Genomic DNA, 21,780 nt, shown 5'->3' with positions numbered 1-21,780 from the left:
ATGGATTCCTGGTAATCCAGCTATGGCTGACCAGCTCGGACATCCACCCCCACCCCAGGGAGTCAATCGAGGTGCGGGAGTACTCCAGAGGTGTACACGCTGCTTCTCCAGCCAGGTGAACAGTGTAGAGATAGGCGATCCTCCAGGGTGCCTACCTGCAAATGCAATCTAGCTCTTTGTGGTGCACAGCTGGCGGTTTAAGGCCCCCAGATGGACAGAGGCACACAGCACCACACTGCCCCTTCCTAGCCCAGTATCTCCAGTTCCTTGTCAGGGCTCTTTTAAGGAGCCACTCTGTCTGGACTGTCAGTCCCCACCACCTTCTGCAGTCTTGCTCAAATCAAGGAAGGCTATATCACAATTTACAGAGTTAGTGCTTTCATTAAATACAGATAAATGGATTTTTTTTCTTTTTAAAAACAGTTGCGTCTCTTCACGTGTTGACATTTGTTTATCCTAATATTTTTACATGTAACCTTTTCATAAGATGGTGTGTTACTGTACCATAATTCAATTTCAAGGTGTTTTCATACTTTGTTACCCTATACTCCCTAATGTAATCTTAATCCCTTAAAAAAGCATTACAAGTATTAAGTATTACAAGTTATGAAAACATTCATCGTAGAAGAGTAAATAATTCACAAAACTCGAGCACACATCTGAATTGTATCCTGCGTGGTACAAGTGGTTTTGTATTTTTAATAAGCACAAAACTGGCTTACGTGTAACTCAACTTTTCAAATATTAAAGACACCTTTGGAAATTTTTAATTATAGATACCTGCATTACAGGCCGTATATATGTTGTTCATGGACCTCTGTTTTTGGTTAAGCAAATTTTAGTGGCCAAATGGTGCTGTATTGAGCCAGAGCAGCTTTGAAAGGCAAATAAGGTATGTTGTATGGTCACTGACACTGCCCTTTTGTGGTATTTGTCTTAATAATGTTTAAAGGCATTTTGAGTTTGTGGTGATCTTTTTATACAGCTGCATTTGTAATCTGAATATCCAGAATAGCATTTCAGTCAAAGGTACAACATGTTCTCCCTTTGGGACCTGCTAGGTCAGGATACCAATATTCTAACTATTGCAGATGCTCAGTATATGGTTATTCTGGATGCTTACTGAGAGCGCTTTTTTGTTTGGATCCAAAGCTGGAGATCTGTTAAGAGTGGCATTACTTCATGTTATAACATATATAAATACTAAGAAAGACATCTGTATTTAAACAAGTGTCCAGTTCTCAAGTAATAACATATGCTTGCTTTTATTTGGATATTGCTGCATAAGGCAACCAATAAATATGTCGAAAGGAACAACTTGTGACCATGAGCATTGAGCTGTAATAGAAATAAAACGGTACAGAATTATTGTCAGGTTCAGAGCTATCTGGATCCCAATCTGTCTCGGTTCTGTTTCTCATTTGAAGAACAGGGAAGACGTGTTACTCTGGTCCCATGGGTATCATTGCACCAGCATGTGTTAGACCAAACACTATTGTCAGAAAAGGGTCAAAAATGTAGGGTTCTGTTGAAGCTCAGAGCATTTTATCTCTTTAAATCTCTCTCAATAGAAGAGAACAAATTGGTTCAGAAAGAAGGTTTTACAGTGGTTTAAGAATTTTTTTTTTTTTTTTTTTAATAAGCTGTCCATAAAAGAAAATTACTTGGATGAATAGGAGGAAACAGACACATGCTCAAAAGTGTGTTTATTTTAACCTGCATAAATGCTTTCTTCAGCAAGGTTTTTACCACTTTACGTATGGAACTCTGCTTGCTACATCCGATGTCAATAAAGCACATGCAGATTGGTTCTCCATAAAGCATCAGCATTGCTTAGGATCGAGGGCCAGGTGATGCCAGGCTTCCATCACTCAGCTGTCAAGAATTTCCAGTGCACATGATGGGAAACAAACAGAGGTGACGTTCGGCCTTGCCTAGCCATCGCTGTTTTTCTAGCCTTGGTCTCCTGGTCCTTTCGCTCCGAGTTTTTCCCCACCAGAACTGAAGCATCCATATGATTTGCAGAATGATCAAAATGTTTTCGCTTGTAGACTAGATGTATATGCAGTTTCTAGAAAAAATCTTCATAGATCTTTGGATTACAAATTACAGATTCAGTTTAATTTTAATTTTTTCACATTTTGTTCAAACACATTTAGAGGCAAAAAAGAATGATATATGACAATACAAATAGTGTGTACCTGGTGTGTCACACACATTGATGTCCAGGAAGTCCAATATCGTATTAAAGCGTGTTCTGGAATTTTTAGATATTTAAATATATATATATATTTATATTTGCATATATACAACCAATGATATCTGTTAAACTGTTGATAAACTATAATCTTGTAATAGTCCATTCCTTAACTTGTCCGTATTAACTTCTTAGAGCTGTTTTTCTGTCTCTGTCTTTGCTCTGAAAAAGAGGGAAAATTAAGTTTTATTATCAAATTATGCAGCAACACAGCAAATTATCTGCTGCATAAACCTTCAGCACTTACCTCTTTTAAAAAAAAAAAAAAAATTGTCACTTTGAATTCTATGTGCAGTTATTTGTGTAGTGTATGATTGTAAAAATGGTAGTGTTGGACTAAGTGATTACTTTGTGATTCGTGTGTCTGAGACTTTCTCTCTATCTGTTGGTGAAATGAACTGTTTATATTGATATGTATGCCACTTTTTTTTTTTTTTTTTTAATAAAGAAAGCTGCCAGATGAATGACCTCAATCATATACCATATGAAGCTATCAAATGTATTTTGGACATTGCTGTCTGGAGATGTGATAACATTTTCTCATTTCATGCGATAAACCTTTTTGTCCAATTACAAAAGAGTTGTGGCATTTTAATTTGATTTCACATTAGTTTTTTTTCTTCCCCTCATCCTGTGTTAGATGCTCCTTGGCAGTTGAGTAAGCCCGTTTCCTATTTGCTGTGTCTCTTTTTAAAAACGTTCTATATTAATCTCTGCTTTGTGTATTTTTAAAATTGTCTTGGAAACGGCCCTATATTCACTGTTCTCACCTTCAGCACCTTTGTGGCACACCTGGTTTACATTGCTCTCATTCACTGTGGTCAGTGCCCAGCACACTGGAATGTTTTCTGTTTTTATAGTTAGAGCATTTTGATGTTTGACTGCACTTGTCACAACCATCCGCTTTTACCAGTTCATTGAAATCAAGTCTCTTTTAAGGAGGGGGGGAAAAAATCCACTTGCCTTGAAGAAGCATCTTTTTTTAGACTTTAGAGTTATCGATTTTCACTAATAAACTGATCTTTTAAAAAAAAAAAAAAAAAACTAGAGACTGACAAATTGTGAGAAAGTGTTGAATTGCCATGCACAGATGCAGATATTTTTTCCAGTCCCTCTCCTTCAGTTGCCACTTAAGACTTGACTTTTAACCCAAATATTTAGTTTCAGCCTGGTCTGACAGGTAACTTTGGCACATTGTTAAATTATTGGTGCGAGGAAACCTGTCAACTGTCTGTTCCCAGTGTGTGTACACAATGGGGAGGTGGGCTACACTGTGTGTGCAGGTAACTGATCATTAAAAGTGATTTCTCACCTCGGCACGCTGACTGACAGGAGCCCCCAAACTCATCTTTTCACACATTTAGCATGTGTTCCCTGTTTTTAATAACTTTCATAGTTTTAATCCTTCCGTCGAAGATCATGTACCAGTCGTCGCTCAGCTGGCCATTTTCATAACAGCGCTATTTTAAATATGTGGCTCACTACAGGGATGTAAAAATTTTGTATTAAAATGTTGACAAAAATGATTTTCATGAAAGGGGGTTAATTGTATGAAGGGGAAGATCATTAGGTTTTTCGTAAAACTAAAATAAGATAACATTTTGAATAGAAAAATCCACACAGTCCAGTTTGCGTGTTGTGAGTTATGAAGAAATCTGTAAGAGCAGCCGCTGAGGAATACCTTGCATGTCATTAATAGCCTTTTATTTGCTCTTTCCTTGGCTGTGGTGGGGGTTACCAAAACTTCACAGCTGCTCTCCGTAATCATTGTTTCATAATAAAATATGCACAGCTGCACTGATTAACTTCTTTCTGAATTAGTCTAATAGTGTTCATATGTACTTGTAGAAGTGTTTACAAAGTTTTTGAAATAGATACAGCTAGTGCATAGCTCTGTTAAAGCCAGCATCTTTGGGACCTGAGATTAGTAATCTGCTCAGGGGAAATCCAGGGTCTTGTTTCTATATTTATTCGAGATTTTTTTTGGCACTTTGAACTCATTTTTTGTTGTTACATAATGTGCCATTCTTTCTGAACAGTCTTGCTGTGTCAAAGCAGTGCTGCCTCTTTACCGATGCAGGAAAAAAAAATCAGTAAAGATTAAGCATTAAGCAGTAAAAGATGGCATGCTATAACCTTTTATTTTCAGAAAATTCAAAAACAACAAGGCATAACTTTTTGTATTTAAATGAATTACTCCGGATGTGCAGTACATTCTGTGTGTGGAGCTGGAGACTGGCATGGTGCTTAATCAAGGTGCTTAAGGTTCTTAATCTTAGTAATTGTTGAAAAATTTATGCCACGGTCTATTCAGGTTGGAAGGGTTTTTTTTTTTTTTTTGCTAGATGTCATCAAAATGAGGGGGTGACAGTACAGCAGAGGGACTTCAATATATCTTTGGTTCTTAGGTCTGCTTGAGGATATTGCATTGAATTTACTTAATGTAGTTTTAGCCACTAGCACTCTGATGGGGGTCACTAGTTGCAGTGAGTTTTGATGTCTTGTGGTTCTTCTCACATGGCTATATTTTGCAAATCTTTATATTTTATCTTTCAACTACTTTGCTGTCCTCCTTTTACTTTTTTCCTAAGGAAACAATAAAGATATAAGACTTGGCTGAATGGTACTTTTCATGGCGTAATGAGCGTTAAATAGGGGTAAGGAGTGAGTGCGGTTTAAACCGAGAGGTTTTTAGCTCTTAAATCTAACATCAAAGGGAAAACCAAATCTGTTTCAAATATCATCTGAACAAAAATTGTATAGACAAGGCTTTAATACTGGATAAAATGGTTAAAATGCTATTATCTCATTTGCTGGCTTATTCTGTTTGAGAAGGGCAAGCACACGGATTGCTTCCAGCCATGGGGCTGTTATGCATTATGACTGGTTGTTTTAAATCATGTGACTTACTTGCCAGGTCTTCATATGGCTGTAATGAGTTATTCATGGGTGACAGAAGTGCCTCAATTAATCTGAGAATTTGCTGTTGTGGCAGGGACATCCTCAGACTTTAATTTTAAACAATTTTTCAATTAATCTCTGAAATTTGGTAATTTTAAAGTGAAGCAGTGATATATAATGTTTGAGTTAGCTTTAGGGAATTATACCTATAATGAAATGTGTCCAGTTTTTTCTTTGGATATTTTTCATCAAACAACAGGTTGTTGTAAATAAAAGAAAAGGGCATTCTATGACATAGACTTTCAAACTTAAAGAGGATCAGATGTTTAGTTTGTGGTTATCCAGTTATTTTAATGGCTTGCCTGTCGATCACAGTGAATTAATTTATTGGTTAATTTATTGAATGATGTCTCTGTAATTGATATTGTCATGTCCTGAGGAGCTAGTCAATCAGAATATAGTCTATAATAGAATCTTCATGGATCTGCTTGACTTGGCCAGTTTTTTAGTGGGGTCTTTTAATCAAGAAGTACACTTTGATTATTTCTAGCATTTTGTCGGTCTTGATTGGACATATTAAGATTGAACTGTGATCATCAATTGTCAATCATGTAATCTTTTTTAAATTGATGAATGTACTTTTCTCTGTATTGATTATATTGTGTTGATATTTGGTATTTTGTCTTTCATTAATATCTATATAATTATATAAAATATTGCAGAAATTCATATTTGATAGTGATTTGAATTGCTTTTAGAAATATGAAATTCAGTTCCACCAAGAAAAGAACATCCTTTATTGCATCTGCAGAAATAAATTTATGCTATAAAAAATTAAATTCCGATGAAAACAATGTCATTCCATACTATCACCGAGAACCTAATTTATGTGCCCATTCAGATAAAGAAGTTTGTCTCCACAAACTGCTGTACTTTATAGTTTAATAACTGCATAATCTCAAAGATTACAAGGTATAATTTAGAAGTCAGAAACATCTGTTTATTTTGGTAAGGATCCTGGCTGACGTTGCTATTAATAGGGTCATTGAGAGAAGCTTTTGGTTGGTAGATGTGTGGAGATGGATAAGCTTATGATACAGCAGTTGTTCAGTTTCACAGTATTTCCTTAACGCATGGTAGTTAAAAAGGGTAGTTTTCACAGTTAAAATTTTTGTCCAATTTGAATTAGAATTATAAAGGTTTCAATTGCTTGACTTGTTTTCAAAAATGACCTGTTAACTATAAAATTTAGTCCAAGAATTTGGGAATTTCAAACAAAATACATTTAGAAACTCAAATGTGCCTTTTTATTTTTGAGAATGCTTTTTGAAAGCATTTTAAGTTTAACTTGTGAATTTAAATTACAGTCCTGTCTCCAGTCCTGTTTTTTTTCCTGCTTCTGTATTTTTGTAGACCCCCCTTCCCCCACTCTTCTTGCCGTAGCGTGATCACTTGTTTTAATTTTTAATTACTGAGTGGTGTTAGGTTTATGAGCTTCAGTTGACTTAAGTGTTTACAAATGCGGCCACTCAGTTTTTTCCTCTGAAAAACTGTAGTGTGACCACGCTTTATTTTTAATGAGAAAAATTCTGCATTTTCACAATGCAAAATTCTACACTTTCACACAGACTTTTAAGAATTGCTGGGTGCCATCACTTGGTTGCCCACCAAGGTTAGTTTTGCTGTATCCAGGAGCAGTAGTTTTGTTGCCGCTGGCATACTATGTCATGCTGTGCTATGCCAAATGTTTATTTCTTACTGCTGGCGAGTTAGATTTAAAATTGCCTGATGTTAGGGTTTCATGTACTGAAGGTCATATGGGTTAACACCTCTGCAATTAGACTGGTCCAGTAAGAACCTCTCAGCCTTTGTTTTTATTTGTGTTGGATTCATTTTCTGAGCTTTATGAGCTAAAGCCCTAGTAATTAGCTTAGTGGAAAGTATTTTTTAAACACAAAATGAAAGCCCCATTATAGTTTAGTTTTTTTAGTATCTCTGTTTGAAAAGGGAATATTGTTGTTTCTCTTGTGTTTTTCAAGGATTTTTGCAGAAATAAGTAGTTTTTTCCTCCTTGGATCATGGAAAATGTCTACAAAATACCAAGGTACTTTATAATTCAAACACATTTGGTTTGTTGCATGAGACAAGTGTTGACAATGGCCAGCATACAAAGAAGAAAGATGGCCATGACCATATTATAACAAGTGCATTACTAGCAGCCATACCAATGCGGTGGTACTTACCATTTTCCTTTGGTTGCTAAGGCAGAATGTGCAGATTTGCTTAGGCTGGGAGTTCTCAGAGTCCCTGCCAGGTGAGCTATGATGGTAGTAAGTGGAGGAGGTGTGACAGGGCTGGCCATCTCCACAGGCCTCACCCACAAGCAGCACATTGCCCAGATGGGAGATGTAGCTGGAGGCAAGACGCAGGGTTTCGATCTTGGAGAGCTTGCGATCAGCAGGCTCTGTGGGGATGAGCGTGCGCAGAGCAGTGAAGGCTGTGTTGACGCTGTTGGTGCGGTCTCGTTCGCGGGCATTAGCAGCATTTCGCTGCCGTCCCTCAGTCGCCTGTGGTGCAGACAGGCGGCTGCCAGGTTTCCGCTTCCGGCCCACCTTCACTTCGTACCCAGGGCCATCGAGGTGAAAGGATTTCTCATCAGAACCTGAGCTCTCGCTGCCGTTCTCTTCGTCTTCAGACAGCATGCTGATGTCGGAGTAGAGGAACCTGCTTGGGGCTGGACGCACCATCGCAAAAGACATCTTTGCTGGGATTGCTGGTTTTCTCTTTTGCCTTTCCTTTTCAGCAAAGTAAACACCTATTTTCACATGTATATTAGTTCATCGCATGTATATTATTGCTGCTTGTAAAGCTAGTACTGAAACACGTTTCACTAGTCCTTTGAATGGAGAGCAAATCGGTTGCACATTGTTTTCTCTCTCTCTCTCTCTCTCTCTCTCTCTCTCTCTCTCTCTCTCTCTCTCTCTCTCTCTCTCTCTCTCTCTCTCTGTATTTCTGCTGATTTTTCCTTTCCTTTGGTTAAAACCCCCTGCCTGGTGGCTGGCTGTCGGATGGGCTAGATGCTTCTTGGTCCCTCTCGCTTTGCTGCGCTGCCGTTCGGCTTGCCAGCTGCACCGAAACACGTGTGATTTCTGTCTGAGTGTTTCAGTATGGCTGGGCTTTATAGCCTGTGGGAGTGTCTGCTACTCCTCCACCCCCGTTCATGGTGTATGCAAATCCCAGGGCTGCTTGGATGGCTGACTGGCTGCGCCCAAGTGGATCTGTTATGCTACTATCGCTATTCCTTTTAACCCAGTAAGCGCTGGCTGCTGTGTTGGGGATGTCTGGGGTGTGAAGTGGGGAGGGGGGCTCTGTTTTGGGACCTTCTCAACTCTACTACTAGCTGGACCATTCCCAGGGCTTTATTATTAAAAGGCAGCAACACACTGCCCACCCCTCCAATTCACTCTCACAGGGACACTCACCTCCAAGTGCCCCATAATGTCATAAAACCCTTACAGATTAAATGTCAGAAGTTCAAAATTGTAACCTTTCTTTTTAACAGATATTTAAATAGTGACCCCTCAGTACACTGTGTGAAACGTGCATAAGTTAAGATTTCACTAACCCTTTTTTATTATTGTTGAATATTGAGTTATTTGAGTTTTAAGTGATAATAAAGCAAATGTCTGTTTTAAAATGTATTATCAAATATTTACTTGTATATTTTGTGTTTTGAACGTCTTCTGTAACACTTCCTAAACTAACCATGCAACATGAAGCAAAAGAAATCTGTTAATGAACACCAAAACAGAGTTTACACCCTATTCAGTTTCATTTTTGCTTGTCAGACCAGATAGGATGCAGAATGGAATTTGGTTTTTTCGTAGTCATGTTGCCCACTGAAAGGTGGTTGCAGTTTTAATATATTTCACATTTATTTAGTCTTAACCTTTGTATTTTTATGGCTGTTATATTTTTTAATTATTTATTTATTTTTTTTTTATTAAATAAAACACAACAAATGCCATATACAGCAAAAGATATCTAGACATGCAGACGAGCAGAGCATTTGTTCATTTTACTTTTTGACATGATTGGTTTCATCATTAGGCTTTTAACTTCTTTTTTTAGTCTTTCTTGTCCCATTGGAAAATTTGAAATTGTATTTTGTGACTAGCCTTTTTTTCCAAGAGCTGACTATTGAAATATTTAACTTATAAGCTCAAGGCTTGTCTAGCAATTTAATGATGTGGTCTGGGTGAGTTTTTACTTTTGCTATTTATTCACAAATGACAGCTTTTGCTTCAATTAATGATGATAGTAAAAAAGAAATCAAACCCAAAACTGAAATTGAGATGTTGTAAATCCAATCCACGTGCAGACATACTGTTCTGTCCCTTTTCCGTTGGGCCCTTCATACGCATGATCTGAATTCTTGTGAGAAGGACCTTTTTGGGTCAGGCCTCAACAGTTGGTCCTCTTTGAACCTTTACCTGATAGCATAGGTATACAGCTCTGGATGCCTTCTGCACTAAGCTGAGCTCCATGAAATGAGCAGGTGATATATTTCTGGCTTACGCATACCATATAATGTGTTGCTCATCTCTGCTTCTTGTTCATTCTACTTTTAAATGTTTCGCCCCTATTCTCATTCACTCAATGTCTTTAAATTTTAGATCTCCAGCTAGAAAAATGGAAACAGCATTTTTTTTCTTTTTTGGTGACTTTTATTTTAGTAATTTTTGTGCTGAGTTGATTTCCCCTTTGGAGTTGCAGACTTGAGTATTTGTTTTGAACAAATACAATTAAGTTGCTTTCTGTTAAAATAATATGGGACAGTCTATTTCTTGAATACATTGAAGTGGACATGAAACAGATTTTTGGTTAATCCTTAAGTTTTCAATAAGGTATTCCAATGGAATGCTTATTTATGAAGTGTAATAGATCATTTTGTTGGGTTCTTAAATACAATAATAGTTTAAATGTTTTTCTCATGTAGAAACTTGTCCGATTATCTTGTTCCATAATAAGGATATTCATTATTTCTAACTAACTGGATAAAAATCTGAACTTTTTTGGGGTTTTTTTCCCTGTGAAACCAATTTCTGCATGGAATTACTTCAGCAGTTCCTGTCAATATAAGGTTCTCTGCAGAACTGAGGTATCAGTTTGCCTTAATACAAAAATATCAATTTCTTATTCACTGTGCTTATTTTTTATGAACATGAAGGTCTGTTTCATTTTCTGACTTTATGTGACTTCTTTACCTGTGTGTCTGACATCTTCTCTAATCACGGTTTAACCAGCAGTCTTTTTGACAATGCTGTTTGAAAGTATGTGAACCCTACAGGGAAGGGCATTCATGTGTAAAATTTAAAAATAAATAAACTTATGAAATTTACATCTTAAACCTATAAAAATTGGTAAATGATTTACACACCTGATTAGACTTATGTACTTGATTTAAGGTTGCAACTTGGGGTTCACTTATTTTTGCACCTGAACTACTTAGTTCCATTTATTTAGCAGACGCTTTTCTCCACAGCGATGTACATTTCATAGAAAATACAATGTATGCATTACATTTGGAGAAAGAGGCATAGTTGCAGATGTGTGATTCTTAAGTACAGTTAGTTTTTCCCCTTAACCATATCCACCGAAGTTCATCAGACAAGTAGCTGCATTAAACTTTACCAGAATATTGTCAATTCCTAATCACCTTCCTAGTCTTTTTTTTTTTTTTGGAGATAAATATCAACTTTTACGTTACATTACGTTACGTCAATCCTCTGTAAAGGATTAATCCGAGCATGATCGTGAAGATGTATACCTTATGGGCATGAACATTTATACCTTACATGATCTTAAGAGATCGTGGCCGAAGTGAGTCCGGAAGAGATGTGTTTTAAGTCCCTTCACTACATGCACATACACAGTTTCTCCTAAATTAACTTGTGGAATTGGTCATTGCACACCTTTATGAGGAAGACTGCTTCTCATTAAATAACCATTTTGTGGTAATACTAAGGGACACGGGGGGTTCACACACTTTTAAACAGCACTGTAGGTGATTTTTAAACTTTGTCATTCTGTGTGTCCTTATTAAACAAATTAAGAAACTGATCAAATTATTTACTGCAGCAGAATGTGTATTCAGGTACTTGGAGCCACAAAAAATTAAGTAACTCAGTAACACGTTGTGGTGACAAGCAACCAATGAGCAGTGAAATGTAACAACACATGAAATTATGTAGACAGATGTTTTAAGAAGTATTTGGTTATAAATGTGAGGGTGCAAGCCCAAAATTTTACTTTTTACTATGTGTTATTAGTATTAAGATGTATTATGACCCTTTATTTATATATATTAAAATTACCACAATCAAAGTAAATGATAAAATACATTATAAATAGTAATACAGTAATTTATAGCAGCAGTTCTGGTGGCCATTTCCACAAGGAACCAGATGAAATCTTGTGGTACAATGTTTGAATTTCACAGTGAAGTGCTTCTGTATAGCAACCAGTATCTGTGAGACCTTTATAACAATTTCCATGTGTTAAATGAAATTTCCTATCTTATTTCAAATAACAATTTAGTAAAAGTTCTGTTTTCATATCTGACAGTCTAATATTTCATTGGATCCAGGATTGTTGGTCTGGTTTGTTTTACTGACCAACATGTTTATGACAAATATGCCAGAGGTAACCTCAAAGAACACTTCTTAGTAAAATGTGTAGGTTGATTGATGCAGCTGTATAGCAGGAGATGTTGCAATGGGATCTTGGTTATTAACTGTAATTAAGCTTCACATAAAAAATATTATGTACATCACTTAAGCACCAGTTTAATGTTGACATGTTCATTGATGTGAGAGCTCATGATAGATATGACTACATACAATCACGTTATAACAAGTTTCCGAAGAGCACTATGAGTCTCAGCCAGGTTAAACAGCTCTATGGCTATTGGATTTTTTTTCATATTTTCTGTAGAAGGAGTATTTTATTTCAAGGTGTCGCAGTTTCCTTGATCATATAGTGTTGTATAAAAATCACAGATGTGTTTTTATCAAAAAATTATGTGCCAGGGAGTATAGAGTCAAACTATTCATTTTGTGCATGAAAACAGCGAAACAGTGTGGTTGCTGCAACCTTGCTGTATGTCCACCTCATGAATAGATATGGTACTATGCATTTAAATTATCAAGGCTGGAGCTGTAACATCTTCTTGAGGTTACGTCACTGACCCTAGTGTCAGTCTGTAACATCTTTGGTAGCAGTCATTTTATACAAATAAGGTCCTGCTTATGAAATGACTGCTTCCAGTAAGGGCTTTGAAAGGCTGTGGCATCATCTTTTTGGATATAACATTTTGTTACCTCATAAACACTGACATTTTGGAGTAACAAATGATGATACTTATCTCCCTGTCAGGAAGGTGTCCCCCCCCCCCCCTTCAGGTTTCCCAACCCCCTTCAGCGTAGAAGTACAGTCTGCCATCTGATTGTAATTATTCTTCCGCCTCCCCTCTGGTCTGACATTAAATCCATACGCCTCTTGTTTTTTGCTTTTGAAACTGTGCTGGCATGGATTTGTCGTGGGTCTGAGAAGTGGTCCCTGGTGCTAGACAGCAGCTCAGTCTGGCTGGGCCGGTGCACAGCCAGCTGTCCGGCCTGATGTGTGGCCCTTGGGGAACATTCAGAGGTGTCTGGAAGGGCCCAGGGTTGTGGGTGGAGGGCTGTCTGTGTTTCATTCACCCACCCTGTACCACAAGTGGACATAGAGACAGAAAGGCATGTACCTGCGGGAGTCAGGAGAACTGATGTCAATTAATTTGGGTAAGGAGGACAAGAAGGTAAGGGAACCGAGAGTCGCACAAAAGGAAAAATGCAATTAGATTGTGCTTTTGTTCTCGGATAAAATTGCACTGACTCCAAGTTTTCCATCATTAAAGTATATTAGCCCTTTTTTTATTGTGTTTTCTCTTGGGCACATTTACAGTACATTAAGCATATAAACAGGCTTCCAATACCAAAAGCACTGAAGGCAATGCTGCTTTTGAGTTCTGTTTCTTTCTTCCGAAAATTTAATAAGAGAGAAGGAATTTACATAACCACATTCTGATCTCTGGAGGTTTTGTGTCTGCTAGCTCCCTCCTTGTGTGCTTTATAACGCACAGTTTATATTAGTTTACCTAAAGGTTTAGGTTTAAATGAAGGCTGTCTTTTTTACTGTAAAATTCAGAATATTAAACACAATATTTATGTTCCATTTCCACAATAAGCTGTAAATGCAGCATGAAATGTCTTAGCGGAACCAGGGAGGGCATGTTATAAAGGTGGGGAAATTGAGTGGTCTCCTCCAACTCAGTTCTGCAGACTTAGGTTCCAATGCAGCCAGTTTTGCCTTTCTTCACACTGGGGGAAAAAGATTTAACTGTTTATCAGACAAAGTAATCAGTGTGTTCATATGAAATTATTTGGCAAATTTTGGTTAGTTTGCACTTAAGACAAAAAATTAACTGCTGGTTGCGTTATTTAATTGTAGGTAATTGTTTTATTTTAAATAAGTTTTTTTTTTTTATATATATATATATATGAGGTTGTGCATTCAAATCAAGTTGCCTAACTTGAGAATGATAGTTTTTTGGAAATTGGGTAATTTGTGCAATAAAAAATAATGAATATTGTCTGATGTCTGTAAGTTTGCCATATTAGGGCCTCTATAAAATACATTTGTGATGATGTAATGAAAGAGAAAACCTCCGCTTTGGAATGCAATGCGGGCCTCTCGTTTTTTTTTTTTTTTTTTTTTTTTTTTTGTATTATTTAGCAGGCTGCTATGGTTTTGGACATTATTCCACAGTTATTTTCCAATTGAGTTCCTTTTTTCTGCCAAGCAGTCTCTTGCTCCTTGTCAGAGGCCTTGCTACTGTAACAGCCTGAGCTGCCGCCACCGCATGCACTAGTCAGCATGCATGTGTACACACATGAAGTGTGCACCTCTTACAGTGTCTTGAGTAATGGTGAAAATGCAAAAAGGCATTTGGTCTAGTTTTTCCCCACATTGGAGCAAAAGATTATAATTGCATAGTGTAACGTATGAAGGGTCCCTGTTAGAAGTGCATGGATATGAAGGGAGCAGCGAATTTGTGCTCTTCATGTTTGTGTCGAACACACACTGGTGTACCACACACGCCAGTGCTGCCATAGAGGTCATCTTAAAGCCAAGGAGTGCACTGGTCTCTGAGCACCTCGGTTAACTGGCAATTTTATCCCCTTCTCCTGTTTCAATCATAATAGCAAGATAGGGTCAGTGTGATTTTTTTTTTTTTTTTTTTTATAAAGCAACTAATGAATTGGTACCTTTTCCATATGGATTTTATTTTAAGTTTCTTTTATCCAAACATTTTGACTGGCGTTAGTATTCTTTAAACAAGTACCATGTTCTCATGGAGCCTATTACTGTAATTTATTAAAACACAATGTGGTGAAAGTAAAATTGGGTATGAAAGTTGTGAATTGAATAAATTGTTTGGATTTGTAAATTTTGTTTTTGCAACTAATGTTTTGGTGTCTGCATATAGAATTCTGAAATGTAATCTGCCAGATGTGGTTGAACACATTCTGAAATTTTAACATGAAATTGTAACAATAATACAATTATTATAATAATCACAGTACTAATGTTTAATAGGACACACAAAGAAAATATAGGAAGTGATTCAACTCCCATTTGAACTTCAAAGTTTCTTATTGAAATGTCTGTTTTAACCCAGAGGCTGCTGGATGCAAGGATTGTGTTTTGTCATGACCCAAATGTAAAATGGATATTTATGCAACATGGTAAAATAGTGGTAAAAATCCTTGCACCAATAAAAATTTAAAGTCCTCCTTTTAGTCATGGAAAAGAAAATCTGTGGTTCTCCACTAACTGCTTCAAGTTGGGAAGTTTCATTACGAGTGATTAGATCTAATGGCGATATTGAATCCATCTGTGAACATAGAGGCTTATGATAATTGCCACAAATTGTTGGAGAACTAAGACAAAAAAAATTTAAATAATCATAACACTTCTCCGTGCTGTCTGCAGTATGAACTCAACTTGCTGTTGGGTAAGTTGTAATTTCTGATTCACTGCAGCTAATTGCACAATGAACAGCGGAGATTTTGTTGTGTGGTTGTAGCTTCCTCCATTCTTACTGAGCATTGGTTGCAGCCAAATGGTAATTGAGATGGGCAGATGGAGCTAACAGAGGTTACTCATCTCTACCTTCAAAGACAGCAGTAAGGACAGGCAGGGTGTCCAGCTCACATGATGTACAGGTGGTGTAAGGCAAAACCCATGACCCTACCACCCCCACCTTCATGCCTCAGATGCAGAGATCTCCCTGAGCAAACAGACCATCCATAAATGTCTGCAGTATCAAACACACTTTACTAATAGACTTCTGCACTGTGTACGGGGATCCGGACCACAGGATCACCTCAAAAGGCACATCTGCTGCCCGTCAGCTGTTGAAAGCATTATCTGCCTCCGTTCCTGGTTCCTTTACATTTGTGCACCTCCTCCTGTTATAATGTGTTAATTCAGGATATCAGCTATTTTGACAAACTGCTGGGAAAATATGGCTTGGAGTTCTCTCCAGGTCATCAATCATAAGCAGTCTTCTTAATATCCTTAACTTTTGGAAACTAAGGTTTGCCTTTTCTTGGAGTAAAGCAACAGCAAGTAGGGGCTGAGTGATTTTCTGTAAATTAGAGAGACTGTGTGATACTGCTTCATTTTCATGATCGTGTGCAGTATTGTCATCACGTTAGCTGAAAACACATTCAATATCCAAGTATCCCAAATCAAACCATGCAGACCACTTGGCTTTTTTCTGTTGAATCCCAGACTGAGTTGATGTAATCCCAATTAGTGGGAAAGCAGTTTATGGCTGATTATTACAGTTTTGCGCTGGGTTTTAACTGGGGGCAAATTTGATATCTATCCACAAACCCCACTGGCTGAATTAGCCTTTCACGTAGTATGGTTTAGAAAAGGAAGTAGAAAATTAAACCAAAAGGGGCACCACTGTACTAATTTTTGCTTAATAATGTGTTTAATTTGGAGTATTTGTGTGTATTCTCGGCATTAACGTGGGTGCTCTCAGTGGAAATTTGCCCAGACTGAAGTGTTTGATCATGCATAGCCTTTAAGATGATCTTATAGAGATCCTTGTATTTGCTGTGTTGTAGCAAACATGTGGGGCAACACTGACGGTTGCTCCCCAAGGATGATGCTTACTCTGTCTATTGATGGTTTAACCTGCTGTGGAAACATTGCTGTATCCTGCTTAGGACACTCACTGGGACCTGTATCTGCAGGTGTTCCCAGCCCACAATTATCCAGCCCATCTGCCATTTCCTCTAACAGGGCTTCAGTTAGCACTGTTCCATCAGACATTTCAAAATAAATAACAGAAGAGGTATGCATAGATGTGAAGTGGTAATTAATTGGCATGGAGTGGCTGCCAGCCACCCAACCTGCTCCCAGTGTTCAGTGGGTATTTTCAAGAAATTGATTCTGAAGAAAACTTTTCCTTCCACTTGAGTCTAAGAACTGGGAATGCTACACTTTCATGAATCTAGCTCCCAGTTCCAAAAACAACCTTCACCCAAGTGTTCTCAAGTGATGGCTGAGGGTGGGCAGAGCTGGGGAGCACCGGCAAAGAGGTAAGTCAAAGGAAGTCATTGACAAAGGTGTTAAGATGTTGAGGAAAACTGTGCTTTCCAAGACACACTCATGGGAGCTAAAACACTGGGTGCTTGTGGGGGTGCAGCCAAACCTTTCAGTATTGTTAGTCCAAGCTCTCGGCTAACTGTCCCAGTGAACTACGATGTCAGTCACCTCAGCCACATCTAAAACTCGCAGCTCACCAGATATCTGTGTGACAGTTATTTCTCACAGCAGAGTACATGTTCTCAGTTTTTCTCAGATTTCATGGAGCTCTTCATTTATTAGGTTTCTAGTAATACTGGTGATATTGGAACACACTGTCCCTGGACAGGGGTTCTCGGGTCACTTACTACTTCATTCACAAAAACTATGGGATGCCTTATTGGGCCCATTGATTCCCCTATCCTGATAAAGTATGTTGAAGGGAGAGTTGCGGCTGTTCAAAACATTTACTGTATTCATTTTTCCATTTTGTAATGCACAGCATGTTTGAGCCCCTTCTGTCCCAACTTTGACCTCTCTATATGTCCTGTAGAATACGTACACTACACATTGTCTTTTTTAAATTTAATTAATTTATATAATTCAATACATATTTAATATTTGGAAGTTTCCATTTTTGCTGTGGGTATATCATGGTTTTTAACAATGAGGTCTTTAATTTCTGCAAAGTTGTTTTCATTGTTTATAGCCTTTTTTTTAAGTGTTACGGGGAATTTGGTTGTCTAGACAGGCTCAGGTTTTGATTGTGAGCTATGTAGTTTCTCTTTGTCTTTTTTCCTCTCCCCCTCTTGCTAGGAATAAAGGACACTTTAGTGATGTAATTCCTGTTTGGCATAGTGGAAATAGAAGTCCTGGGTTCCACTCAAGAATCCAGAGAAATTCAATACTCTTCAGTAGCTTCAATGTAAATCGGCCGTCCACCGTAGTTTGCGTGCTATGCTGAGAAAGAGGGATGCTCTGTAAATGTTCTAATTTATAACAAACCAAAATATCGTGACATTCAATTTTTGTCCAGTTGGAAATCAAATGTAATTACATAAAGAATAAAATTAAAGAAAAAAGTGTGTAGTTGCTGTCAGCCAGTAAAATCTTGTTGCCAATTTCAGAATTCACTAACTTTATTACTATGGTAGCTGCCTTCTTATTATTCACTAATTTGTGATTTATGGCCAAGACTTTGAAGATAATATTTGGATTGGGGTTGTAAATTTCTTTCTTTAACTGCCAAGGTAAAAAAGTGATGTTGAATTGGATGTTTATAAATTGTCTTCTGTGGTAACTGTAGATTGAAATGGTATGCTTGCTGCACACCTGCCTTTTCTGAGCATTTCATTAGCTATTGGCTCGAACTGATCAAGGATGCAGAGTGACTAATCAAATCCCTGTTACTTTTTTCCAATCTAGCGCTTTTAAGAAAAAGTTGCACGCAAAATAGAACTGCAGGATGTGAATCATGGAGAGTGACTCGACTGGCCGGTGGTTGAGGGCTGGGATATACCTCTAAGCCCCTGCCAGAGGTGATGCCATTCTTTAATTAAAATCGTCAGAAATAATTTGGCAGTCCTTGCTGTGGCATTCCAAGACACCTAATTGCTGGCCTTCTGACGTTCTGTTCCTTTTTTACCCTTCTTAATAAAAGATGAAGTCACTTTCTTTCTAAATTCCATGCTGCAATTCTGCTATCCGGCAGCCAAAGAATTCATCCTGCACAGAGGTCAGCAGTGCCGAGGAGCGGAAAAAGTGAGGCGCTCGCCTGTCTGAGCGGCAGGCTCCAGGATTCGTTTGCCAACCACAGACACACTGACAGCACACCCTCGTTTTTTTTTTTTTTTTTTTTTTCTCCTTTTTCAATTCTTCTCCCAAAGCGTCGGTAGTGGAACCCATCAACACTCAGCCTGTAGAAAGGAAATTTCTCTTTGAATTTTGTTTCTCTGCCGATTGCCTACTTTTGGACTGTATCCCCCCCCATCCCCCGAGGCCCAGCCAAGGCCCTGTCAGAGCGGCCCGCTAGACTCAGCTGGAGATGGTTACTGAAACCCGGCTGTTGGGTCTGTATGGATGTCCTCATTGCAGAAAGTGTCATTTGTTCATTTTACAGAAATAATTTTGTCTAGAAATTCAAAATAGGTGACGTTTGCTCTGATTATTGTTCAGTTGCCTGCTGCATTCATTCAGTATAGTTTTCAGTATTCGTGTCACAATCTGTTTCTTTCCATTTAATGTCAAGATTGACCCCTATTGTTGGTCTCCTAAATCTGTTGTTTGCTGTCTTACAATCAAAATCTACGGTTTTAAAAATATATTGATTTAATTACTGGAGGTAAGGCCTTATCTTGCATATTGCTGAAGAAACAGGAAGTATGTCTAAGGTTGCAGAGGCCTGGAATATTTTATAATTGTTTATATTAATTTAAAGAATTTTTTAATACCCTTGTTCCTTATGAAACTTGGGTCGTGTTTTACTGGGCCACTATGACGTGTGAGATATGCACGAAGCCCTGGACTTGCAGTCCATGCTGTTTGATGTCAGCCTGTGAAGCGGCAGCTGGACCACACCACCCCCAGGGTGCCCCTCGGACACCGGCTCATAAAGGCCCACCTGAGACCCAGCCCTCTGCGTCTGGCCCTGGTTAAGCTTCAGTCTCCCTGAGGAAGAGCACAGAGGGGAGCTACAGTGAAGATAAAGCCCACAATGAGTTAGCAAACTTTTATTTTCTTTATTCTGTCACGGAGAATGGCCACCAATCATCTTTGTTTTGCAGCAAAATCAGCTTCTAGTCACAAATTTTCTCACGAACCTTTTCAAAACAGTGATAATTTAAGATTGCTATTTGTCTGCTGCTCCTGCAAAGCAACAAAGTTTTTAGTCTTTCTTTATCGTTTGAAAACTGGACCCAGTTTTTTTTTTTTTTTAAAACACGTTTCCAGCTACGACGATCCGAGGTTCCACCTATTGTTTCGCTTATGCAGTACGGTGTCCTGCGTCTCAGCGGCATCATTTCTACCTTGGAAAATGTGTTTCAATTGGACCCCTAATTGCAAAAACAGTCAACATGTTGGCGAAAGCACTTGTGGACAGTACCTTGCTCAAGGCAGAGCTTGGAGTACTTCCTCCCCAAGGGTGAGCGTGGAGGCGAGATGGCTTGCGGTGTGAAACTCTATCTCAAACAGAGTGCTGAGTTCTGCCCGCAGGGTCCATACGGTGGTGGATCTTGTGAAATGGAACATTGTGCTTGGTCTGATTAGGTGCCAGTTTTTTTTGTTGTTTTTCTTCCCCTTGCTGTGTGAGGAAGAGAAGGTCGGGGGGTTGGAGGTCGATGGCGTCATGGCTACTGTTGGATACACGGCTGTGCGTGCGGCTAACCATGGCAGGTGTCTCTTGTTGCTCGCGAGGACTAGCAGCTCCCTTGGCGTCTGGGCAGCTCCGCCAGAGGCGATCGCGTGGAGCAGGGCTGTCTGACGCAGGCAGCTTCTGGAATGAATTTCACTGAAGGTTGAGCTGCGGAGACCTTTCGAAAGCATATACATCTACATCTACATTATTATTACTTCCAGAAGGTAGGATTTCCAGACAGGAAATGTCATATTGGTGTTGATGTTTTGAAGTTTTTTCTTCTAAATTTAAAGCATGGTGGCTGACTGTCTGGAGCTGACTACCTGAACGATTACAGCTCAGACATGGTGGGGTGATGGGGGATGTCACTGAGATGATTGTGGAAGCTTCCTCGCCCACCATCAGACAACATGGCTCCAGCCGTGTGATGGTGCCTGGTATGGAGCACCTCCTTAGGCCTGCTCGCCATTTCCTGTCAGACGGCAGCTTCTCGGTTCAATACCCAGTGGGTTACACAGTCTTTTCTCCCCGTCTCACACTCCCTCTGAGTCGAGTTATGAATTCTCAGGCCTGTGCTTTTAGGCTTTCCACATTTCACTTGTACTTTTTAAAGAGCCTGTCTGAAGTTTAGCTATGTATGCAGGTGTGTCTCTTTGCCCCCTTATTCAGTCTGGCAGGAGTCTGATATGGTGGGTAATTGCCGCAGTGTGGATAAGTCACTTGGAGTACAGGCTAATCAGCCAGCAGGTAGTTGAGAAAGGCTTTTAGGTTGAGCCGGCAGCACGATGGGTCCCCAGCTGCTTTGTGCGCCGTGGAAAAGCATGACTGAGCTGCCCACGGTGCTTTTAATTGGACCTGGAGGGGGTGATTTTATACAAATCAGTTACAGGTGCCGTGTGGGCAGCAGGGCATAACATCTGAGAAAGACCGCGTGTGACTTTTTAAGATGGACTCTTGAATAATTTTGAACCCGCTCATACAGCAGTAGAGTCATGTGAAAGCTATAGCTGGGAACAATATGGAGCTGTATGTTTGCAGTGGTTTTGATGCTCAAAGCATGTATAGTTGTACATCAACCTGAAGCCTGACATCATAATCCTGTACCATTGTGTGGAATGAGGATACATTAGCACTCAAAGCCTGGGCTTATACAGGAGCATGGAGAAGAGGTTGATTCATGGTAAAGTTTTTAGGGAGCTCAAGAACACCAGCAGCGTTTCTGCATGGTGTTTCTCTCTGCTGAAATGGGGTGAAACTGTGTGGCCGAAGTCAGTGCATCTTCTGTTGTCAGACCGTTTTTCACCCCCTCTGATGACTGCAGGACATCCGCAACACTGTCGGAAACGTTCCCATGGAGTGGTACCAAGATTACCCCCACATTGGCTATGACCTGGAAGGGAAAAAAATCTTCAAGCCTATCAGAAACAAGGATGAACTGGATGAATTCCTGGACAAGATGGAAAATCCAGATTACTGGTGAGTTGTAATGAGTGAGGGGGTTGAGGAAGGTCTGCTAGATGTGTAGTCACCTAGGGAGATAGAGAATGACTGCATCCAGTAG

At 38.9% G+C, this 21,780-nt stretch overlaps 2 protein-coding genes across 2 annotated transcripts in view; one reads left to right on the top strand and one right to left on the bottom strand.

Annotated features, from left to right (window-relative positions):
• The window catches only part of bop1 (BOP1 ribosomal biogenesis factor), a 47,691-nt gene that overhangs the window by 15,405 nt on the left and 10,506 nt on the right, over positions 1-21,780 (top strand). Inside the window, exon 4 of the mRNA XM_029248441.1 lies at positions 21,541-21,695. Coding sequence (XP_029104274.1) covers positions 21,541-21,695 — 155 coding nt within the window. The remainder of the gene's footprint in view (positions 1-21,540; positions 21,696-21,780) is intronic.
• On the bottom strand, positions 2,369-8,085 carry scxa (scleraxis bHLH transcription factor a). Its single transcript, XM_018731968.1, has 2 exons — positions 7,402-8,085; positions 2,369-2,419 (listed from the first exon to the last, which is right to left on the bottom strand). The coding sequence occupies exons 1-2, from the start codon at positions 7,915-7,917 to the stop codon at positions 2,381-2,383; spliced, it is 555 nt and encodes a 184-aa protein (XP_018587484.1). The 5' UTR covers positions 7,918-8,085; the 3' UTR covers positions 2,369-2,380.

Source organism: Scleropages formosus, chromosome 23 (assembly GCF_900964775.1).
Source record: "Scleropages formosus chromosome 23, fSclFor1.1, whole genome shotgun sequence".
Classification (NCBI taxonomy): Eukaryota; Metazoa; Chordata; class Actinopteri; order Osteoglossiformes; family Osteoglossidae; genus Scleropages; species Scleropages formosus.
This window is presented reverse-complemented; position numbering and strand designations above follow the sequence as displayed.

What these genes read in the sequence shown, in the direction of transcription:
- scxa (XM_018731968.1), bottom strand. Translation starts at nt 7,917, where the DNA reads ATGTCTTTTGCGATGGTGCGTCCAGCCCCAAGCAGGTTCCTCTACTCC. An exon ending in TTAGCAACCAAAGGAAAATG is followed by an intron (nt 2,420 to 7,401) that starts GTAAGTACCACC and finishes CCTCTTTTTCAG; the next exon opens with AGCAAAGACAGAGACAGAAA.